Here is a 19,784-nt window from a genome sequence, read left to right as displayed (position 1 = left end):
TCAAAGCAGCCTGTTAATTTGTTGTTGTTGTTGTTTTAAAGATAACCAAGCTGTTTTACTTCTACAGTGATCAAAGGGATTTTGTAATCATACTCAGAGAGCACGTATTACTTTTTATCTTGTAGACACTTAAAACATTAATTAATAAGAACATGGTACCTTTTAGAAAAAGGAAAAGGCTGGTTGTTTGGACATGCCCTTTTGTTGCCTCTCTCCCATCTTCCTGCTGGTTTTGAACACACCCTCATGGCCCTGTTTTCCTGCACTGTATCTGGGCTTCTCATCTTCCCATGACAAGGAGGATTTCATCTGGAAGACAGACTCATCGGAATTTCTCTTGGTGTAATGTCTGCATCACCCAGGCATGCGGCTTCTCTGAGGAAGTCTGGGCTATTGTGGAATCATACAACCAATGGGGCCACACAGTGTTGGGAATCCTAGCTAACCAACGTCCTCAAGTACTATGACTCTTTTTTTTGGACATTATTTATTGTAAAAATGCTGTACAGAGGGATTACAGTTACATGGGCAGGGTAATGAGTACATTTCCTATTGAACATTATTGCCTCCTCCTTTGTTTTCCCCCTACCATCCCTTCCCTCCCACCTCCACAACTAACCCCAACTTCTCCCACCCACCAAAGTTGTAAAGTTCGTTTTCAACATAGTGTTTTGTACATCTCATTGTTACAATGGGTCAACCTGTGTCCTTATTTAAGCATTTTGTTTTTTCCCTTCCCCTCCCCAAATTAGAGAAGTGTATATACAAGATGCAGGGCACCAACATCAAAAACAGTGAAAATAGGGGTTATTTGTATGTTCCTCCCCCAAAGTACTATGACTCTTATTTGTCTGATACAGTATCAAATAGATACTGTAAGTTTGGCAATGTAGGGTAACACTTGGCTCTTTTTAGATGTTCTTCTTTTAAAATGGACCCTTTTATCCCTGGCCATTACAGCCAGTTCCAAAACAGCCCAAATGTGTTGCCTCTTCACAGAGACACAACTGACTGCTGGAATTTGGCTTCCAACATGGTTTCGCGACCATGGACAGGCCCACAATATGGCAACGATGGCCAAGCCAGTGTCGGAACACTCAAGGGAGGCTCAGAAGAGAGACCAAATTGGTCACACTTTCAATTCCCTGCACCCTCAAGTGGAAGTTTTGAGAATTAACCAAGAAACACCCAGCATGCAACACAGTGCTTGGCACAACACAGATTTACACTTTATGAAGAATGAATGGTTGGAGGTCGGGCAAAGCTGGCTGGCAGAAGAGAAAAGGCATCTTCTCTCCCCCACCCCCTCCTCCCACTCCCCCTTGAAGGCAGTCATTTGGAAAGCAGAACAGATTGGCTGCCGCATTTTATAAATTCCTTGTGAGGAAACAATGAACTTTGAAAACTGAAAGCAGTCACTACTTCAAAGTAGTCTTTGAGGAAGGCAGCAGTCGTGGCAGGTGGTGATTCTTGGATTGAGGTAGTGAGAGTAGCTAGTATTCCTTTCATTTGTGTGTTGCCCTTTTTCCTTATCCAAATTTTTCACAAGGAGCAGTAAGAAAACAGAAGCACTCAAACCATTGAGATTATAACCATCTCAGGCCCTGCATCTGATCCTTAAGAGAGCATAAAGGGCCAAAGGGACCATGGAATCCCTTCTCTTACAGGACCACCTCCTCTGGGTGTGTCACAGAAAGAGACCTTGCATTCTAAATGGCAAGATGGAATCCAGCTATAAGATTGTAGGGGAACAGGCAGCAATGGGTATTCACCTTAACCTTGAGAAGCATGGGCCACTTAGCCAAGAGGAGATCTCTTTATGTTGAAAATGAACTTTACAACTTTGGCGTGGTGGGGGGGCGGGAGTGGGGTGAGGGAAGGGGGTGAGATGGGAAGGAATGGGAAGGGGAAACAAAGGAGGAGGCAACAATGCTTGATAAGAAATGTACTCATTACCTTGCCCATGTAATTGTAACCCCTCTGTATGGTATTTTCACAATTAAAAAAAAAGAAGAAGAGTGAGTGGAACTGGAGGTGTGATTCAAGTGGTCGAACGCCAGCCTTGAGAAGAAAAAGCCAAGCAAGAGCTCAAAGCACTGAGTTCAGTCCCTAGTACCAGCACCAAATAAATAAATAATGTAATTTAATGAAATAGCAAGCTATTATTGCAGTGATCTTACTAAGAACCGCTCACCCCTCACTCTCTACGGGAGAGATGTGTAAAACCAGGGCTGCCAAAAGTCCTGGGCAGTAATCATGCAAGTGATCCTGAGTATTGGAGGTGTGGGGACCTTTGCAGGCTCTGTTTGTTTTGACAGACCATGTGCTGGGCTATGTGTGTAGTTACCCATGCTCATTCCCATTTGCTTCTCACTGCATCCCTGTGAGCTCAGTGCTGCTATGTCCATCGCACTGGTGGGACAGAGAAGTGCACCACTAGCCCTTGGAGCACATAATATGGAGACTGGGGTAGAATCTGGGTTTAACTGTAGGATGCCAGCTTTTAACCACTCCAAAAGCCTTCCTTGACCTATCTGATCGTGAGTGGGCAGCTTCTCCAGGACTTCCCAAGGCACACGCATGCCTGGCACAGAGAGTGGGAAGTGTTAGGTACCTACAGGAATTAGAGATGTGTAAGTGAACTGGATTATTGTTAAGTAAGTGAAGGAATAAAGTGCCAGGAGGCCTCTGCAAGAAAGAAGGATGTCTGCATGCTCATATCCCTTCTTTTTGTATTTTTCTTGTGGTAGGTCATGGAGCTTGAACTCAGGGCATGGGCACTGTCCCTGAGCTCTTTCACTCAAGTCTAGCACTCTACCGCTTTGGGCCACAGCACCACTTCCTGTATTCTGGTGGTTAATTGGAGATAAAGAGTCTCATGGATTTTCCTGACCTGGATGGCTCTGAACTGTGATCCTCAGATCTCAGCCTCCTAAGTAGCTAGGAATACAGGCACAAGCCACTGTTACCCGGCTCACATCCTTTCTGTAGTAATCCCTTTAGCCTCTCAGAGGAGAGCTGACCAGGGCCTCAGAAGAGGTAATGATGGCCTTCACTAGTGGAGATTGTGGCCTTCTGGGGAGAGAAATAGCTTCCCAGACATTGCCTGGCTCTGAACCTCAACTACGCCATTGCCATTGTCCAGAGAAAAGTTTCTGCCCCTCCAGCAAAGGATCTCTGTCCCATCTTCCTTCCTTCCTTTCTCTTGACAACAAGGACCTCCATGTCTTGTTGATCCATTAGTAGGACATACCACCCTGGTTCCCTTCCTGGAGGTGTGTCTGTGATCCCCTCAGCCCTTTCCCAGAAGAGTGCAGAAGACGCAATGTCATAGTTGTTGGTTATAACTCAGCATGACCATTACCTTGGTCCATATAGTATACTTCCATCATCTCAGGTGACACACAGAAGTGCCTATATCCAGAATATTAGATACTAAATGAGGCCAAGAATGTTCTGCTCCTTCAGGAAAAGCCCTCAGCTCGTTCTGGCTTGCTCCTAGGATGGGTGCCTTCTTGTCCCATCCTCCTAGGCCCCAGGCTTGTATCTGTGTTCACACATCTGGCCTTCATTTGAAACTTCACCTCAAAGTATTTCATAGCACAGAATATCTTTCCTTATTAAATTCTCCTGTGCATATTTTTTTCATAAAGCAGGCACCCAAAGCTACAAACCTACCTGTAGCTCTCAAAGTCTGTTTATAAACCTTTGGAAATAATTTGCAATTCGTTAATCACATTTTCAAAGGAAGTTACAGATTATAGATACACTAACAATTGCCATATACAAAACTTGAGCCCTATAACAAGCTCCTTACGTAGGAGAAGAGGAAGTTTTGGAGCTGGGGGAACCTGGGGTTTGTCCCATGCTCAGGCTGCTCCAGAAAGTGAGCTGGCCTGGGAACTGGACTTACAAGAGCTTAGTTCTTTTTCTGTTACTTGGGAGGTGTCAGAAAACCAAGTGGAGACCAGCTCTGCTCAAGAAAATTAGGGTATCCTGGTGAGCAATAAGACATTTTATAAAGCACATGTTCCTGAATAATCATTAAAGTACTGAAGTTTGCAAATATTTAATGTAAAATGTAGTATCAAAAGTAGTTCTTTTAAAAAGGAAAAACAGCATTAAATATATTCCAGTTAGAACTCTATTGACTACTTAAGGATTGAAATGCCATCCAGCTAAAACTAATCTGAAAAGAAAGCTATACAAGGAGGAAATAGTGACACATCCAAATACAGAAAGATTTCAAGCACCGTTTAATTCAGGTTTGCACATGTCTTCAGGACTCTCTTCATATCTTCTCTCTCTTTTCTCTGATGTAGCTTCATTCTCAAAATAGATACTGTCCAAGTAGTGATGAAATGGTCCACAGGTTCACATTTTACCACCTTAGCAATGCCAATGGATGTAAAGCCTCTTTTCCCAGTGGATGCTAGCCTCAGCGAGTCTCTTGAATCTCATGTGGACTGGCCTGGGTTATATACCCACCTCTGAACCAATCCTCATTTTCTGGAGTGCTCAGAGCCTTCCCTGCTAGAGCCATGTTCACTGAGAATGATGCTGTGGGGAAACCAAGGTACTTAATCTGGGAAGTGTGGGAGAGAGTAGTTGCAGGCCACAAGTATCTTCCTAATGGAGCTCCAAATTCTGGCCTTCTTATACCTTCTCATTGGAAACATGAAAAAGCAAGTTTAGGTCAGTACAGTAGTTTGCTAAAGCCCTTGCCCTGCTTTCTGTGTAACAGTCCATAGAACTTTTCTTCTCTCAATCAAATTAACCCATTGGTTACATTAATGTTTATATCCTAAAGGAGCTTTCCTGGATCTTGATCCAGATGACAGTGGTTCAGACCTGTTACATAACCCTGATTAAACATACATTGTGAAGGAGCATTTCTAAAAGGAAATTTCCTAGGGAGTATGCCCCCTGCCCATAGTTCCTATTTCCCTGAGTGAAATTAAATTCTAGACGCTTGCTGCAATATGGTAGCTCACAGACCAGAATGCTGAAAAATCTTTTATTCCTTCATTCCCTAGTCTCTCCCTGCTTCTTCAATAGCTTCTGGGTGTAATGATCTGCATTTCTTGAATGACTCTGCCAGAACAGTCTTAAGACTCAACTTGTATGATTGACACCATCATCTTTGACAAACATTTTCTGCCTCCTTGTGGGCTTCAACATCAAAGATGTCTCCTTCCATATAAAGAAACAAGGTATAAACAAATCCCATACAAGAAGACCCTGTCTTTCCAGGAAGAACATGATTCTTGCAATCCTGTTACCCACGAATTAAGAATATATTTGGAACATGGACTGTGATGCCATTTTGTATCTGATGTCTGTCTCCTCAGCCTGCCTTTCCTGTGCAGGTAGTTTGGAAAATGAGTAAGAATCTCTGGAGTAGCTTGACACATGCCTTAGGGTCTCATAGTCAGTGGGAGGTGGGCAGTGGCAGGGCTCTTCTCACAAAATTATATGGATTTTTTTCTTGAAGATGACACATTGGGTGGGTTTTTTAAATTTCTTTCATGAAATAGCATGAGGCCTAGACATAAAAACTGGGGCAGGGGCTGGTTGGTTGGTGGGACGTCCTTCTTCATACTGCTTAGATGATCTTCTTTAACTTGTTGGTTAATTTGTTACTTAACCTGTTAGAGCTCATTTCTCCATTGTTGAATGGATGATAACAGACAGAATTAAGGGTGATAAACTATAAGTAAGTCCATGGGAACCGAGAGCGCTGTGAAAGACTTCGTTTTTAAGTGTTTTGCACTTTGTAGGTTTCCAATAAATATGTATTGAATAAAGGAGTAAAAGAGCACTTTGAAATAACCAAAGGAAGCACTCTCCCCTACCTCCGAAAAATCCTCCTCAACAAAATAAACACTTTACATCCCAAAGTGGGCTACCCAAGGAACTGTGGAAATCTGCCTTTGAAATTCCAGATCTGGGCTATAGTAATCTGAGGTACCTAACAGCTCTTAGGAATGGTTCTTACTGAAATGGAACTTGGGGCCACTGGTACTTGTAGCCCTGGTTTAAAATGGCTGCCTGACTCTAGCTGCCCAGGCAGATAGTCCTGAATTTTAGATCTTCTTCCCCATCGCTCTTGCCTATGATGACACCTTACACTGACCTTCTGGTTCATCCTACTCAAAGCAAGCCTGGCTTTCTGAGGCACAGGGTTTCCATGCACACAGGAACTTTCCATAACACGATCCAACTGCTAATCTGCTATCATTTACAGCGGCTTCTGAGAGAACCACTTCCCTTCCTTTTCATCTGGAGTGGATCTGATGTCATAAAAGCCGTGAATGTCTGTTAATTAGAAACCTCAAAGGAGGAAGTGGAAACATGGTTGACAGGGTGGTTGAAGCCCATTGCCCCTTGGTGGCAAGGAGAAGAATCTGTAGAGGTGGCACAGAGTTCCTGAAATATAGTCAACAGGGAAGAAGAGAAAAACATTGGATGTCACAGTGACATAAGATCTCCACTTTTGGCTTCTGTGTCCTTGATTCCAGTGTAGACTTGTTTGCTTCCATACATTGGCAATATTTGACTCACCTTCCATCTCACATAGATCATTACTATCCAATTAAGGGATGATGGATCATAAGACAGACTTAAAAGAAAGTATACACACACACACACACACACACACACACACACACACACACACACACACACACACACACACACACACACATTTTATATGTTTTCCAGTATGCTACTATTCCTATACTCTGAATTTACAAAGAAATTGCTTATTCCTAGCCTGCAGTAGAGGGCAGACTTTCCTATCTTATAAACAGCCCAACAATCAATATTAAAGGCATCAAAATGCAGGAACACCCAGATACAAGAATGTCAAGTTGATAAAATAGTAGGCTAACACCAGTGATTTAGGGGGAGAAACTAGAACCACTTCCTCACAAATTAATGCTCTTATCAGCTTTTCCAGAGAAATTTCCTCACAGCTATTAAACTTGGCAACAATTCCTCCAACCCTCATCTATTCCTGGTAAAATAGCCACGCTTAGTTTACTACTGCTATGGCCTGTATTATAGCAAAGAGAAAATTCTGTTTATTATAAAGTGTTCTCAGGAACTGAGCCCAACTCAATAGTATAGAGATCAGTAGTTTTATTTCTCACCCAAGAAGCACAGGGTTAAGCTTGAGACACAGTTTATAAAACATGAGATTTTGGTTAAGTGTGTTAAAGAAGCCCTTTGTCCTGTTCTGAAGGGCGATTTCAGTTTGGAACTACATAGACGTAATCTCCCTATCTATGGCATGATGGACTTTTCCTTTGTACCTTGCATTTTGAAACCAAGGAATATACTAGGAAAATCCAATCAAGCGAAGAGTTGGCTTGTATATTCTTCAGCTCAGAGCAAATGTTCACAGGCATCTGGCCTTGGTATGCCTGTCATTAAAAATCCTTGGAACTGAAGATTTTAATCACCTTTCAAGGCTATTTAGTATTACTTGTGCTCTCATAGTCCCCATCCATGAAACAGGACTTGAGGGAATAAAGGTTGCCTTCCTTGGCTGAACGTTTTCACAGACATTTGTTTTCTTTCTCTTTCCCTTCTTCACAATGCTAGTATGAAGAAGGAAAAAAGCGCAGGAAACCTAACTACAGTAGCGTTGACCTCTCAGAAGTGGAGTGGGAAGACCGGGATGATGTGGTAAGTGACTTGTTTTCAAGTCTTCTGAGGAGAGAACTCTACTGACTCAACGCTGGTCAAAAGGCCACCAGAGGGACCCCTGTCAACTGGAGAGATGTGGAGACAATGGATCCTTTTTACCACAGTTGGAGTTTTACAAGTCCCCTGCCAGTCGGTCAGATCAGTTGCAGACAGACCACCATCCCACCTGTTTGAGCAGTCTGCCAAAACAACCCTGAAGACTGGTCCCCTGTGCAACTTAATGGTCCAATCTCCTCTGCAGTGTGGTTGTTGGGACCTGCCATCTTCAGGGAAGCCTTGGGTGGGCAAGTCAAGCACCTGCAGGACAAGCAGGCAGGCTCCTGGGCAACTGGAATTTCCCTGTCAGGACCCTGTGAGCATACTCTTGTTTCTAATGGGCAACCCAGGGATTATGTTTGCCCACTTTCCTGTGTGGTTGGCCACTCTTTCCTGTGCCTCTGTGCTTCTGTTAGTACAGGATCCTCTGTCCTCCACTCAAATTCAGCCTTCGAGACTGTATCAAAAGGTTTCCTTATGCCTGTGACTTTGCACTAAGTCTTCTTACTTCCTCAATAAATCAGATCTGTTAGACATAGCTGCCTTTTGTGAATCTAGGCAGACTTCTTTAATTAAGGTATGATTTCTCAGGTAGAGTCATCTGGGGCCTTTCTCTTCATTTTTTTCTTATGGTATCTCTGTGTTAAAGCTCCATTTCTCTTCCCTACCTTTTCACATCTGTCTAAGGTCTTTTCTTGACTTCTGTCATTATGTTAGCAAGGTTTCATCTCACACTGTTCTGCTTTTCAAAGGGATGTTAAGGAGAACTATTTGGAATCTCAGAGACTGGATTCTAGTGCCTTCCAGAAATGGGACCCACATCACGGCTCCCTCGCTATGGCTTGTTCGTTTGTTTTTACATCTTTGCTCCCTGGATATCTTGGCAAGCATAAATCTTGGATTTTCTTCCTGCCTTGTAAAATGTGAGTCATATCTGCTTGAGAAATTTAACCTGTATCCCTTCTTCATCTATACTAAGTCTGATTAAACCCAAGTTCAGACAAAATAATTTTGCTGTTTGATAAAAATTACTTCCTTAGCCAGTCCCTTCACCCACTCACCAATGGTCTGACATCATGTCAAGATTTGATATCTTCTTGTTTGTTAAATGTGGTTACCAGGATCCTGCTAGAGTTTGAGGATTGTACTGCCCCACACTGTTATGAGGAGGTTGAATCTTGTCTGTGCTCCTGGCAATTTTCCTCCAGGGAGCAGTTAAGCCCTCTGTACTTCACAATTTGGGGTTTTATTTCCCCAATAATATGAGACGATGGTGAAATCCCCACCTTACAACCATTTAGATCTGTTATAAGGATTTGATGGATTGATATATTTGAAAATATAATAGTGCTTCCTCTATTTGTGAGTATGTGCACAGTCTATGAATAGTAGCCATTGTCACTATTGTTCTTATCATTGCTATTGGTTCTCAACTGACCTTCTCATGAAACAAATGTCCTGTGGATTTTACTGTTGCTAACTTACCTCAGGTCTTTGAAGCCTAGCCTCCATTGGTCTCTTTCTATTCCATCTTCACCTTTTCCATCTCACTGGATTTTTTTTTTGTTTTCCTTCACAGGGGAGTTATCTTCTATTGTTTCCATTTTAATCAGCATGAAAGCCACACTTCGTTTTGTTCACACTCGTTTCAGAGCTCCCATCCCCAGTTGCTGGTGCACGCGCTACAGTTTGACACACTCACTTCTCCTTCAAGTCCTACTTGAAAGAGATTGATTACTATGATTATTTTAGTCATCCTCTGTGCCCCTGCTGATTTTCCGTGAGTTGATAGCACTTTTTATTGATCATGGCTTGGAAATGCTTTTTTATCTCCTCATTCCAGTTTGCTTTTTCATCAGAGGTGCAGGATCAGATTTCCAGACTCATGAGCATTGTCAACAGTTTCATCTGACCCACTAGACTGGTTTCTGGCTGTCTGTCCTCAGAGTTCCCACTTCTGAAGCCAGTCCAGTGTTCTCATCATATACACATTCTCTGATTATCTCATTGTTTGGGTCTCTTGTCTTGTCCCCTTGCAAGCCAGTGCTTTGAAATATAAACCCCTTCACTATCATATTTGACTTAGGAAGATCAGAGCCATCATTTCTCCAATAACTGGAGAATTCTAGAATCCATGAGAAGATTGTCCATAGGCTGTCTATAGAGGTTTGTACATAGTAGCAAAGGCCAGAGTTTAGGTCAGAGGGTAGGAAAGACCATGTGAGCAAAGCCACTGAGAAGAAGTAACTGATTCCACCCAGCTTTAGAAAACTTGGAAGGTTAATCTCACCTCTCATGGACAGTTAGGTTCTTGTTGAATTTAAGGACTGCATTTATATCATGACCCTTGCATACTTCCAACAGTGATAGAAGATTATATATACTATTAAAATAGACTGGCTAAAATTTAAATAATTAAAAGAGTAAGGCAGACCCTGGCAGACAGAGAGAACTTCTGTCCCAGTCCATGGGATGGGCTCGGCACTCCATCCACAACAGTACTCCAAGTAGGACAGATCCCTGGGAGACCCCATGCATCAGCAAGGGCCCTTGAGACACATGGTCCAGTATGAATCACCAGTGAGGATCATCGCTGGAAAGGAAAAATCACCTTTAAAAACAGTGTTTATTCTTTGGTTATAAATTTCCAGAGCTGGCTGAATGAATTAAGGATGATTTTTTTGTTTGTTTTGTTCCTATTATGATTTAGTCATTACCAGACTTTCCACAGTGAACATGATTATTGCTATAAATAGAAAAAAATTGTATCATAAGTAAGAATAACTACCATATATGGAACCCTTGCTTTGTATCTGTACTGAGCTGAGTGCTCTGTGTGAACAGACTCATAGACAGCAATCTATAAAGTAGGGGTTATTGCTGTCCATGTTTTATGAATAAGGAAACTAAGAGAACTGCTATAATGGTCCAAAGGCACACAACATGGATTCCTCCAAAGTCATTCTCATGACACTTTTGTGCCACAGAAAAAGCCCTGGACTCTGAGAGTTTGAAGACTACTTCAGTGTTTTCTCTCTCTGAGGAACACAGAATATTGGGATTGCCTTGCATACGGTAGCTACTAAATAAATATTTGTTCACATAGTATTAGAAATCCTGCCCCATATCTATATTGAACCCAACTGGAATTGTTTCGATTGCACTGTAAGCCTTTTTTCTACTGCCCCCTGTGAGTCCACATTTCATCTTACCGCAATGGCTCTCATAGAGCCCTTCATGAGTTACAAGCTTCTTGCCTGAAGCTTATTTCTGAGTCCTTCTACCATGCATTTTCTTCTCCTTTACAACCTCTCCCATTTCTCTGAACATCATGAATGAGCCCTAGGCTCCCAATGCAAGAATAGCTCACCCTTACAGTCCAAGCAAATACGTAAGGGAGGATCTGTGGTGGAGGTGCCTTGTGTCTGCTCTGCTTTCATGATCAGACTATTTGACTACTGCATCCCTTTATTTTGTGGGGTTGGCTTGATGGCATGTCGTTAGGCACTTGGACACACAGGCTACCTGAACACTGGGAGGATGAATTTACCATTCTCATGTGAACAAGAAGCTACCATTCATGTCACTATGTAATTTCATACAAAGGTGGCCACTGGATCTCTGGGGGAGACTCCCCTACTGTTCTGTTCCCAGCAGGCTCAAAGAGAGCACCTTCCTGCAGCTGTGGTGCTGGGGAGGTAGGTACTATGATTGGTCATTAAGGCTGCCAATCCCTAGTCTCCTCAAAGCAAATATGAACTAAGTCCACAGAGCAACTCCCAGAGACCTGGAAAGCTGACTGCCACACTGAGATTGCTATTTCACCTTTTATGTCATTGAGTTCAAGATCACACTTGCAGATGCTTGGCATCTTATAGGTAAAAGAAAGGTACCATATATGTGTCTTTGGTGCACTTATTTGCCTTTCTTTGATTATGTGTTAAGTTGAACATTGGTGATTGTGATTTTTAATGATTATATAATATGTTAACATATGAGCACACCAAAAAGTGTTTGGAAGTCTTCTCTGCCATGCTATTTTTATTTTCCCAGTAGTTCATATTATAAATCCAGAAAGTGTCAAGTTCAAAGGCTATTAAAAGCAGCCCCTTCAGTCTTACCTTTCCTGACCTGTGAGTAGAGACTTGACAGTGTTCCTCCTGGTCGTATGACTCTAAGCACGTTGCTTTACTCCTGGAGCCTCAGTCTCTTAACATAGAAAAAGAGTGTTTCTAGAGTGTTCCAGTCTATGAAAAAAAAAATTACCAAATCTCTTCTTCTCTGGTAACAGACAGAACCACGGGCACCAGATCCCAATACGTGGATCTGAAGGAAAAAACCACTAGGAAGTGAACTATAGACCATTTTAAAAGTGGTTAAATTCTAAGAAACTTGATAAGATTGGTAGGTGAAGGGATAGTATGGGTAGGGACAGTGGAAGGGCTGACTATCATCAAGCTGTGTTTTAAACACATATGGACCTGTCAAGTTGCAAACCCTCTTTTATAATTATTTGAAAATAGCCATAAAGCCGTAAGTAAAAAAAACAAGTGATCAATTAAAAACATACTTTGATTAAATAATGAGATGTACAAGACGCTATGTCAAAAAACGAACTTTACAATTGGGGGGGTGCAGGAGTGTGGTTGTGGAGATGGGAGGGGAGAAACAAAGGAGGAGAAAACAATGCTTGATAAGAAATGTACTCATTATCTTGATCATGTAGCTGTAACCCCTACTCTGTACAGTATTCTCACAATAAAAACTTATTCTAAAAATATCAAGACATAATAATGTATATTTTTACATAAATGCTAAAATATTCAATTTAATCCACACCCTTTCTCTTGTGGACTGGGAAATAGAGGTTAAGAGCTTGAGCTCATGAGAAAGAGAGAGAGAGAGAGAGAGAGAGAGAGAGAGAGAGAGAGAGAGAGAGAGAGAGAGAGAGAGAGGCGGGAAGAGAGAGAGAGGGAGGCTGTGTTATCTTCTTCAAGTTTTGTAACTCAGTTTCTCCACTTTTTAAACAGGCTGGTATTGAAACTTTGAGTTTTACAATTGTTAACTGATACATATACAGTAAGAGCTCAGTCAGTAGTATCTATCAATAATGTGAGTTTCACAGGAATTTTATGAGCACAGTGTTTTACCACCTCTGACAGGGTTTCTGGGAACTTGAGAGTATTGTTCAGACATACTTTGGACAAGCTAAGAGAGGAAAAAATAAAGGCACAGAAAAGTCAAAGGAAACTGGTATGTGTCCATGTGCAAGCTTGAGCCCTAGATTCCTACTCCTACCTGGCTGCCAGCTTCTCAGTCTGTGCCAAATCACAGTTCGCTAAGAGCTTTTCAACCTGGAAAGAAGTCACAAAACCCACTTAGTAGTTCCTTAGTAGCAGAGAAAATGAAATCTACTGAGATAGGAGATACTGAAGGCATTCCCCATGTAAGATATATTTCTCATGTGGCTTGTAGTCCCAAAAGCTTGAAAACATTGGGTTTGGGCCAAGAAATTGGACTTTGAATACTGCTTCCTGAAGCTCTTGAAAGGTGTGTGACAATAAATGAAAATGATGAGAATGATGGTGAAGAGGAAGAAGACAAAGACGTTCATGATGGTTTTGGTATTGCTGATGAGGGTCATGATGATGATGATGATGGATGATTAGCACATGCTGACTGCGTAGCACATGCTAGGCACTTTAACTAAACATTGACCTATTTAGCCCTCAGTGGCGATTTTGTGAGATGGACATTCTTATGAGGATCATTTTGCAGAAAAAGAAACTGAGGCTTTGAATGGCAGGTAAATTTGTCAAAGGTCATAAAGTACTGGCCTTCAGAGTTTATTTCTACATTAAAGTTTACTAACAAGCCTCACCGCTAGGAACTCAATAAGTAAAATTTATTTCTATTATTACTTTTCAAAAGGGCAAGGCTACTTTAACTATCTTAGCTTTTTCCTCTGGAAAGTGTCCACAGCCCTAGTCTCTGGCCCTTATTTGTCCCATGCCGATGGTTCTGTGCTACCATAGTAGTATGGGGTAACCGTGAGGCAAGGAGAGGCTGACCTAATCTCTGACTTGCCTGGGGAATGTGAGAGGGGAAGGTCTCAAATGGCTTTAGGCATGCACCAGAAAAAGGAAAAATGAAAACCATGTTACAGACAAATCGAGCCATTCTTAAAAGTTAGAAAGTAGACTTAATTAGGGCCAGCTCTTCCCATCCAAAACCACAAAAGTTAAAATAGGAAAATATTTCCAGAAATGCCCATTATGTGTTGTTAGAAAATATCTAGAGTAAAATATATGTTTTATTTTATACATGCCTCCAGCTAAAAAATTATGCTTTTACTCTCTTTCCCAAAAGATGGGAATGCCAGCCCAAATCTAGACAGCCCCGAGTCAAATTTAGGTTGTTCACAATCACCACAGTTTTCTCTCACCCAATATCGCTCAACCGCCTTAAAGGAAGAAAGGGGGAATGTATTTAAAAAACCCAAGCCTGATCCAGGAAAGAGCCTTTTCTGACCTGTAGCATGTGAGCATTTGCTCCTCTTCGGCTAAATGGCTTTCCTGTTGTGTCCTGTTGGTATCCAGGGTAGCATGTCCTTCATCGCCACATCTGCTGTCCTCTTCAGCAGTTACTGAGGGCCACACATAATGAAGTGAGGTCAGCCAGGGGTGGGGAGGAGAGCCAGGCTTACTCTGCCTAGATGGGACTTCCAAAACTGAGAGACAGGGTCGCCCCTGTTCAATGTCTTGTCAACAAGGCCATTAATTGGCTGAGATTTCTCATTGAGTGTTTGAAGATGAGTCATGCTATTAAAAAGCTAATCTTTGTCTCCCAAACAGTTGTCTCTTTAAAAAAAAAAAAAAAAACAAGAAAAAAAAACTACTGTGTAGGGAAACACCTTAAACTTGATTGTCTTATAAAAAGAGAATGATTTCTTCATGATAAATCTTGACAATGTAACTTGTCCCTGGATACATTCTTGGTTCTTGAGTGGATTTCTAAGAGCTCTTTTCTGAATCTCAAGATTCCTCAATACAGTAACAGGCATTTTTGTTGTTGGACTGAGGTTTGTACAAGCGCCTCAAGTCAAACTCAAAAGTCAATTGTTTGTGGTTGTTTACCTCAATCCTCTTGCCCTCTTGTATTCTTATCAAATCAGAATCACTTTATTTTTTGTTTAAAGAGCAAGAATTTATTCTATGGAAGCTATTTCCTAGTTCTGTGTAAATGTAGCTTCACTTGCAAAAGCACCCAGGTTCTGAGAGCATCATGTTTCTGCACACACCACCAAACATCCTCTCATCTAGAAATGCAAGGTGCCTACATGGCATTGTAATGTAGAGATTAAACTAACACCCAGATTTCCTTTTCTCGTTTCAGTTAAGAAACGCCATGGTGAATAGAAAGACAGGGAAGTTTTCCATGGAGGTGAAGAAGACAGTGGACAAAGGGGTATATTTTTCTCAAACATTCTTGCCGCTTAATTTAAAACAAACCACTGTGGAAAAATTAGCTTCGCAAGCTCTATCTGGAATAAATATCTTTCGCTGAGATCATTTTTCTCTTGTCTTTACTTATCTCAAGCAAGATTCATGTAGTGCCGTTAACCTGATCGTGTGTTCATTTATTTTTATTGATTTCTGAAAACGTCACCTAGCAGACTAACCATGTTTTCTTTTCTCTATGACTTTTTTTTTCAATCTAGAAACGGGTTTTGGTGATGACAAATGACTACTATTATACAGACATCAAGGGTACTCCTTTCAGGTAGAGCTGACCATAATACATGGACATTCCATCCGACCCATCAGTGTGTTTGTACAAAAGCTGCTGACGATCTCAGAGCTCGTCATCTGAAGATAACAAACACCCTGCCAAAAGGCTGGAAAGAGTGAGGAAGGGGCTTTTTCCAGGCTGCCTTTGTCTATTTTCTAGAAGGGGGAAGATGGTTCAGGCCCACCTAGGGGAACTCCCTCAATTTGTCATGGCTTTGCATCTCATTACCAACTAAAAAAAGCTAAGAGGTTCCCACCAAAGGTGGGTTTCTAGGGTCCTTAACCATCTAACTTATTGCGCCCCCCCGAGATCCATTTCACCTTTTTATTTCATGACCAGAACAAAATCCTTCAAACTTGAAGGCAGCATTTCATCCCTACATGTTATTCTGTTTCTACCTCTCTGAGCTGTCCTGTGCTTGTCTCCCTCTGAATCCTATTGTCTCTATTTGTTATAGTCCTAAACAATGGTTTTGCCTCAATTGCTTGGTTTCAGCTGTGTATGCAGTGTTCTAAATTTGGCTGCTATTATTTGTTAAAAATGACTTCAGCAGAGCTGCTTCATATTTTTGAACAGGTATCTCCAAGAGCTAAGGAGAGTTTCCTGAGTATAGATTTAATTTAAAAAATAATGTCTAGTATCTCTGTCATACACTCCGCCTGGGATCATGGGCAGAGTGCATTTGGAAGTGAGAGCAATCAAGGCACACATGAACCACTAGTAAATGGATTTGCCAAATGAAGAGCCTGTTTTTAGAGCCTAGTATCTTTCTCAGGCCAAAGCAGGAGCTTAAATCAAGCCAGTGAGAGTGTAGGAGACTGATTAAGACTCAGGAGAAGACTGGGTAAAGCACCCCACCACAGAGTTCTGTGGCTGAGCTTGAGTAGGAGTAGAAGTTCTCATTTTTGCCTTTGAGGAACAGATCCATTTTCCCTCATCTCAATCTTTGGGATTTTAAAAGCCCCATCTCTAGCTGGCATCAGGGCAGAGGTGTGTAAGGCAGTAGCATGGAGTGGGGTGCGTGGCCCCCGGGAAAGCATAAGGGAAGGGCATGCTGGAGGGCCGAGCTGTTTGCCACAGTCTTGAAAACACAAGAGCAGCCAATTGCTGCTGGCATTTCCAATCAGAAATGACTTTGAAGCAGCTGCTTGAACCTAAGAAAAACCAACACCCACTATAATCAGTGAGGTTTTAAAAGTAAACTGTTGGAAAAATTGTTTACAGAACATGAAATGGAAATGTGAAAATGGAAAATAAAAATGTTAACCCACAAGTCTATTCCACTCGATGCCATGGACTTCAAGATCTGCTTTGTTTCTTCTGCACAGTTTAGGTGTGGCGCTCTCCAGAGGCCATGGGAAATATTTCTTCCGAGGGAATGTGACCATTGAAGAAGGTAAGGTCTGGCCTTAGCTCAGCCCAGCTTTTATCATTGAGAGGAAGTTCTGGAAATAGCTATGAATGAACCAAAGACCCTCTAGCTAGTGCCTTGGGCACTTGACTCAGTCAATTCACCACTTGCTGTTACCTTTCTTGACCATTTTGCCTAGGTTTCAGAATGATGGAGATTACAACTCTTGGTAGCCGTTGTTTTAATTCAGTGCATTTACATCCTGCATTTATCCACAGAGTTGTTGAGGCAACACATAGGAATTGAAATGACACAGGTTAGAAAGAGGAGATGATCTCACTCATACTATCTTTTTCATCCCCATAGTTCACTCTTTGAGAAAGGCTAGGCTTTCTCAGTGTCACAGGGAGAGGTGGCTTTGGTCTCTCAGGGGATCTATTCCCAGATTGACCTTAAGGAAGTCCAATTTAGCCGTTAGGTTTTACATCTTCACAGAGAAGGAGTTAGAACAGATTAGGACTATTTCTAACTGTCACATACATGGATAACGAAGAAAAAGAAGGTTGATTATAAGCCAAGTTTTAATTGGTTAGTGCTGGTTGCAAATGAAGGTGCTAAACTCCAATGATAAGAACTATGGTCCCTGAGATTCCATGTTCCATGAATAACTGATTGTCTCTCCATTGTCTCAGAGGTATTAGTTTTGTCTGCCAAGAGACTGAGAGAAACAAAGAGACCTTAGAAAACAGAGGGAGAGTAAGACACTGTGAATGGGGCAAAACTTTCCCTATGCCCACCCAAGAGCCAATCTTGTGTGCGCTCTTCTCAGTAACGAGAGAATACAAGAAACTTTGTGACTTAAAAAAGAGACGTTATAGGAAGTATTCTCAGAGATCACACTTTCACTTCTGAAATTGTTGTGCCTGTGTGAGTATCAGAGCCTAAGTTCATGCCTAAGCCATATGAAGTCAAGCCGAGGAATACTCAGTCCGAAAAATAGATGGAGAGGTCATTCATGTACCCCTTACATGTACCCTTCATATGTCTGTTCCTTTCGCTGACTGCAAAACACAGATCTATTCCTCTACATCTCTTCTCCTAATCTCTCCCACACAGTTGTTTTGCATTGTCTTTTGGATATTTTTTTGGTTACTATCTTTTTCCTGTATGTTCTCCAGCTGTTAGGCAAAGCAGTCACAGAGAATTTCAGAGCTAACTATAATCACCATGTAAGAAATTAGTTAAATCCTCAGCAAGGGGGAAAATGTCTGGTTATCCACACAAATGAGGTCAGATCTTCCTCTCTCTGTTGGTCTTCTGCAAATGAAAGGACTTACAATCTTGCCAACTTCACTGAGTAATAGAGTCCAGAAAAGCTGCATCCCCTTAGGCTAACTGGTACAGGGTCTTGTCTCTAAGAGCCCCAGCTTGCTTCTTTTTCTTCTATGTTCTTAGAGAGGGAGGGAGTTCTTTGGGGATTGCAGCAACACTTGTATAGGTTTTATAGTAAGGAATGTGCTTCTACAAAATGTAGGGATTTTCCAAGTGCTTTGCCAATGCCAGATACTAGCAACATGGCAAATAGGTAATCTCTGCTCCAAAGTACAAGAAGTCATTGTAGTTATGTCTCTTCTGACTCTCCTTTGTATCTTTTATATGTACTGTACACAAAAACTGTTAGAGCTTTTGTAAGCAATGTCAATCATCAGTAGATGAGAATTTTGTCCAAAGAACCAAAACCAGATGCAAAAGAGAGCACAGTTAAATGTCTTTCGTGCCAAGGAACTCAGAGAAACTTAAAAAAGACAAAAAAGAAAAAACTTTCCCTCAAGAACTCATCTGTATTTCCTGTAACATGTTGCCAGAGAAGGCTTTGTGGATAAAAGTTGACTGAACTGAATGTAGAAAAATAAATATAATTGACATCCTTGACTCAGTACTATGGGAAGATATAGTCCCATATCAGGCCTTTACACTTGTTACTTTTATATTGAGCTCTCTCTTGCTTACCTGTATGACTTTCCCTTGCCCATCTCAAGTTTTGGTGAAAAGTCATCACTTTCTCAGTGAAATGAAATTGAGGAAAGTCTATTAAGCTTTCCCAACTTTTGGTCCTCCATATCCTCATTCTATGCTCTTTTTTCTTCACAGCCCTCACCACCAAGTAAAATACTGTATATTTTCATTTCAAGCTGATCTGCTGCTCTCCTTTCAGTCACCAAAAATTAAGTATCACCAAGACATGGATTTGTGTTTGGTTCACTGCCAAATTCTGGCACATAGCAGTTGCTTGTCAAAAAGTATTGAAGAAAGGAAGGAAAGAAAGAAGGGAAAAAGAAAGAAAAAGGAAGGAGAACAGGAGGGAAGAAGGAAGAGAAAGGCAGAGAGCATATATGGATAGCTGGATTGTTTTAGGGTTGATCATAGGTATATCTAAGTAGGAGTTACACAATTTTGCTGCATCACATAGCTGATATAACTGAAGGTCATTCCTAAGTTCACTCAACTGGCAGATGCTATTGCCTGATGTTCAATCTAATTTATTCCCTACTTGATTATGTACAATCCAGAAGGATTATCTGATAGTTCTAATATTTCCGTATTTGTTTTATGCATTCATATTTGAAGGGGAAATTGGAGTCCTGTGTTCAGTGAACTACTACTGGTCATTTGGGAAAGGACTTATAAAATAGAAGTACAATTCTGCTCTGTCACTCTTTGAAATTAAGGCACATGAAAACCCAAGGAAAGAGACTGACTTCACAGTGTGTCCTATCCAGTTTTGTGTTGTTGTAATAGAATATGGAGGCTAGGCACCTTATAAAGAGTTTTATTTAGCTCTTAGTTTGAGAGGCTGAAAGCCCAAGGTTGGTGGCCCCACTTAGTTGGCCTC

At 41.5% G+C, this 19,784-nt stretch overlaps 1 protein-coding gene across 2 annotated transcripts in view; it reads left to right on the top strand.

Moving 5' to 3' along the window:
• Cacna2d3 (calcium voltage-gated channel auxiliary subunit alpha2delta 3) overlaps positions 1-19,784 on the top strand; it is a 940,778-nt gene that overhangs the window by 728,332 nt on the left and 192,662 nt on the right. For both annotated transcript variants that reach the window (XM_070018501.1, XM_070018499.1), the window contains 4 exons: positions 7,609-7,692; positions 15,145-15,216; positions 15,470-15,531; positions 16,869-16,936. In XM_070018501.1, coding sequence (XP_069874602.1) covers positions 7,609-7,692; positions 15,145-15,216; positions 15,470-15,531; positions 16,869-16,936 — 286 coding nt within the window. The remainder of the gene's footprint in view (positions 1-7,608; positions 7,693-15,144; positions 15,217-15,469; positions 15,532-16,868; positions 16,937-19,784) is intronic.

Source organism: Dipodomys merriami, unplaced genomic scaffold, assembly GCF_024711535.1.
Source record: "Dipodomys merriami isolate MVZ:Mamm:240054 unplaced genomic scaffold, mDipMer1.0.p SCAF_13, whole genome shotgun sequence".
Taxonomy (NCBI): domain Eukaryota; kingdom Metazoa; phylum Chordata; class Mammalia; order Rodentia; family Heteromyidae; genus Dipodomys; species Dipodomys merriami.
This window is presented reverse-complemented; position numbering and strand designations above follow the sequence as displayed.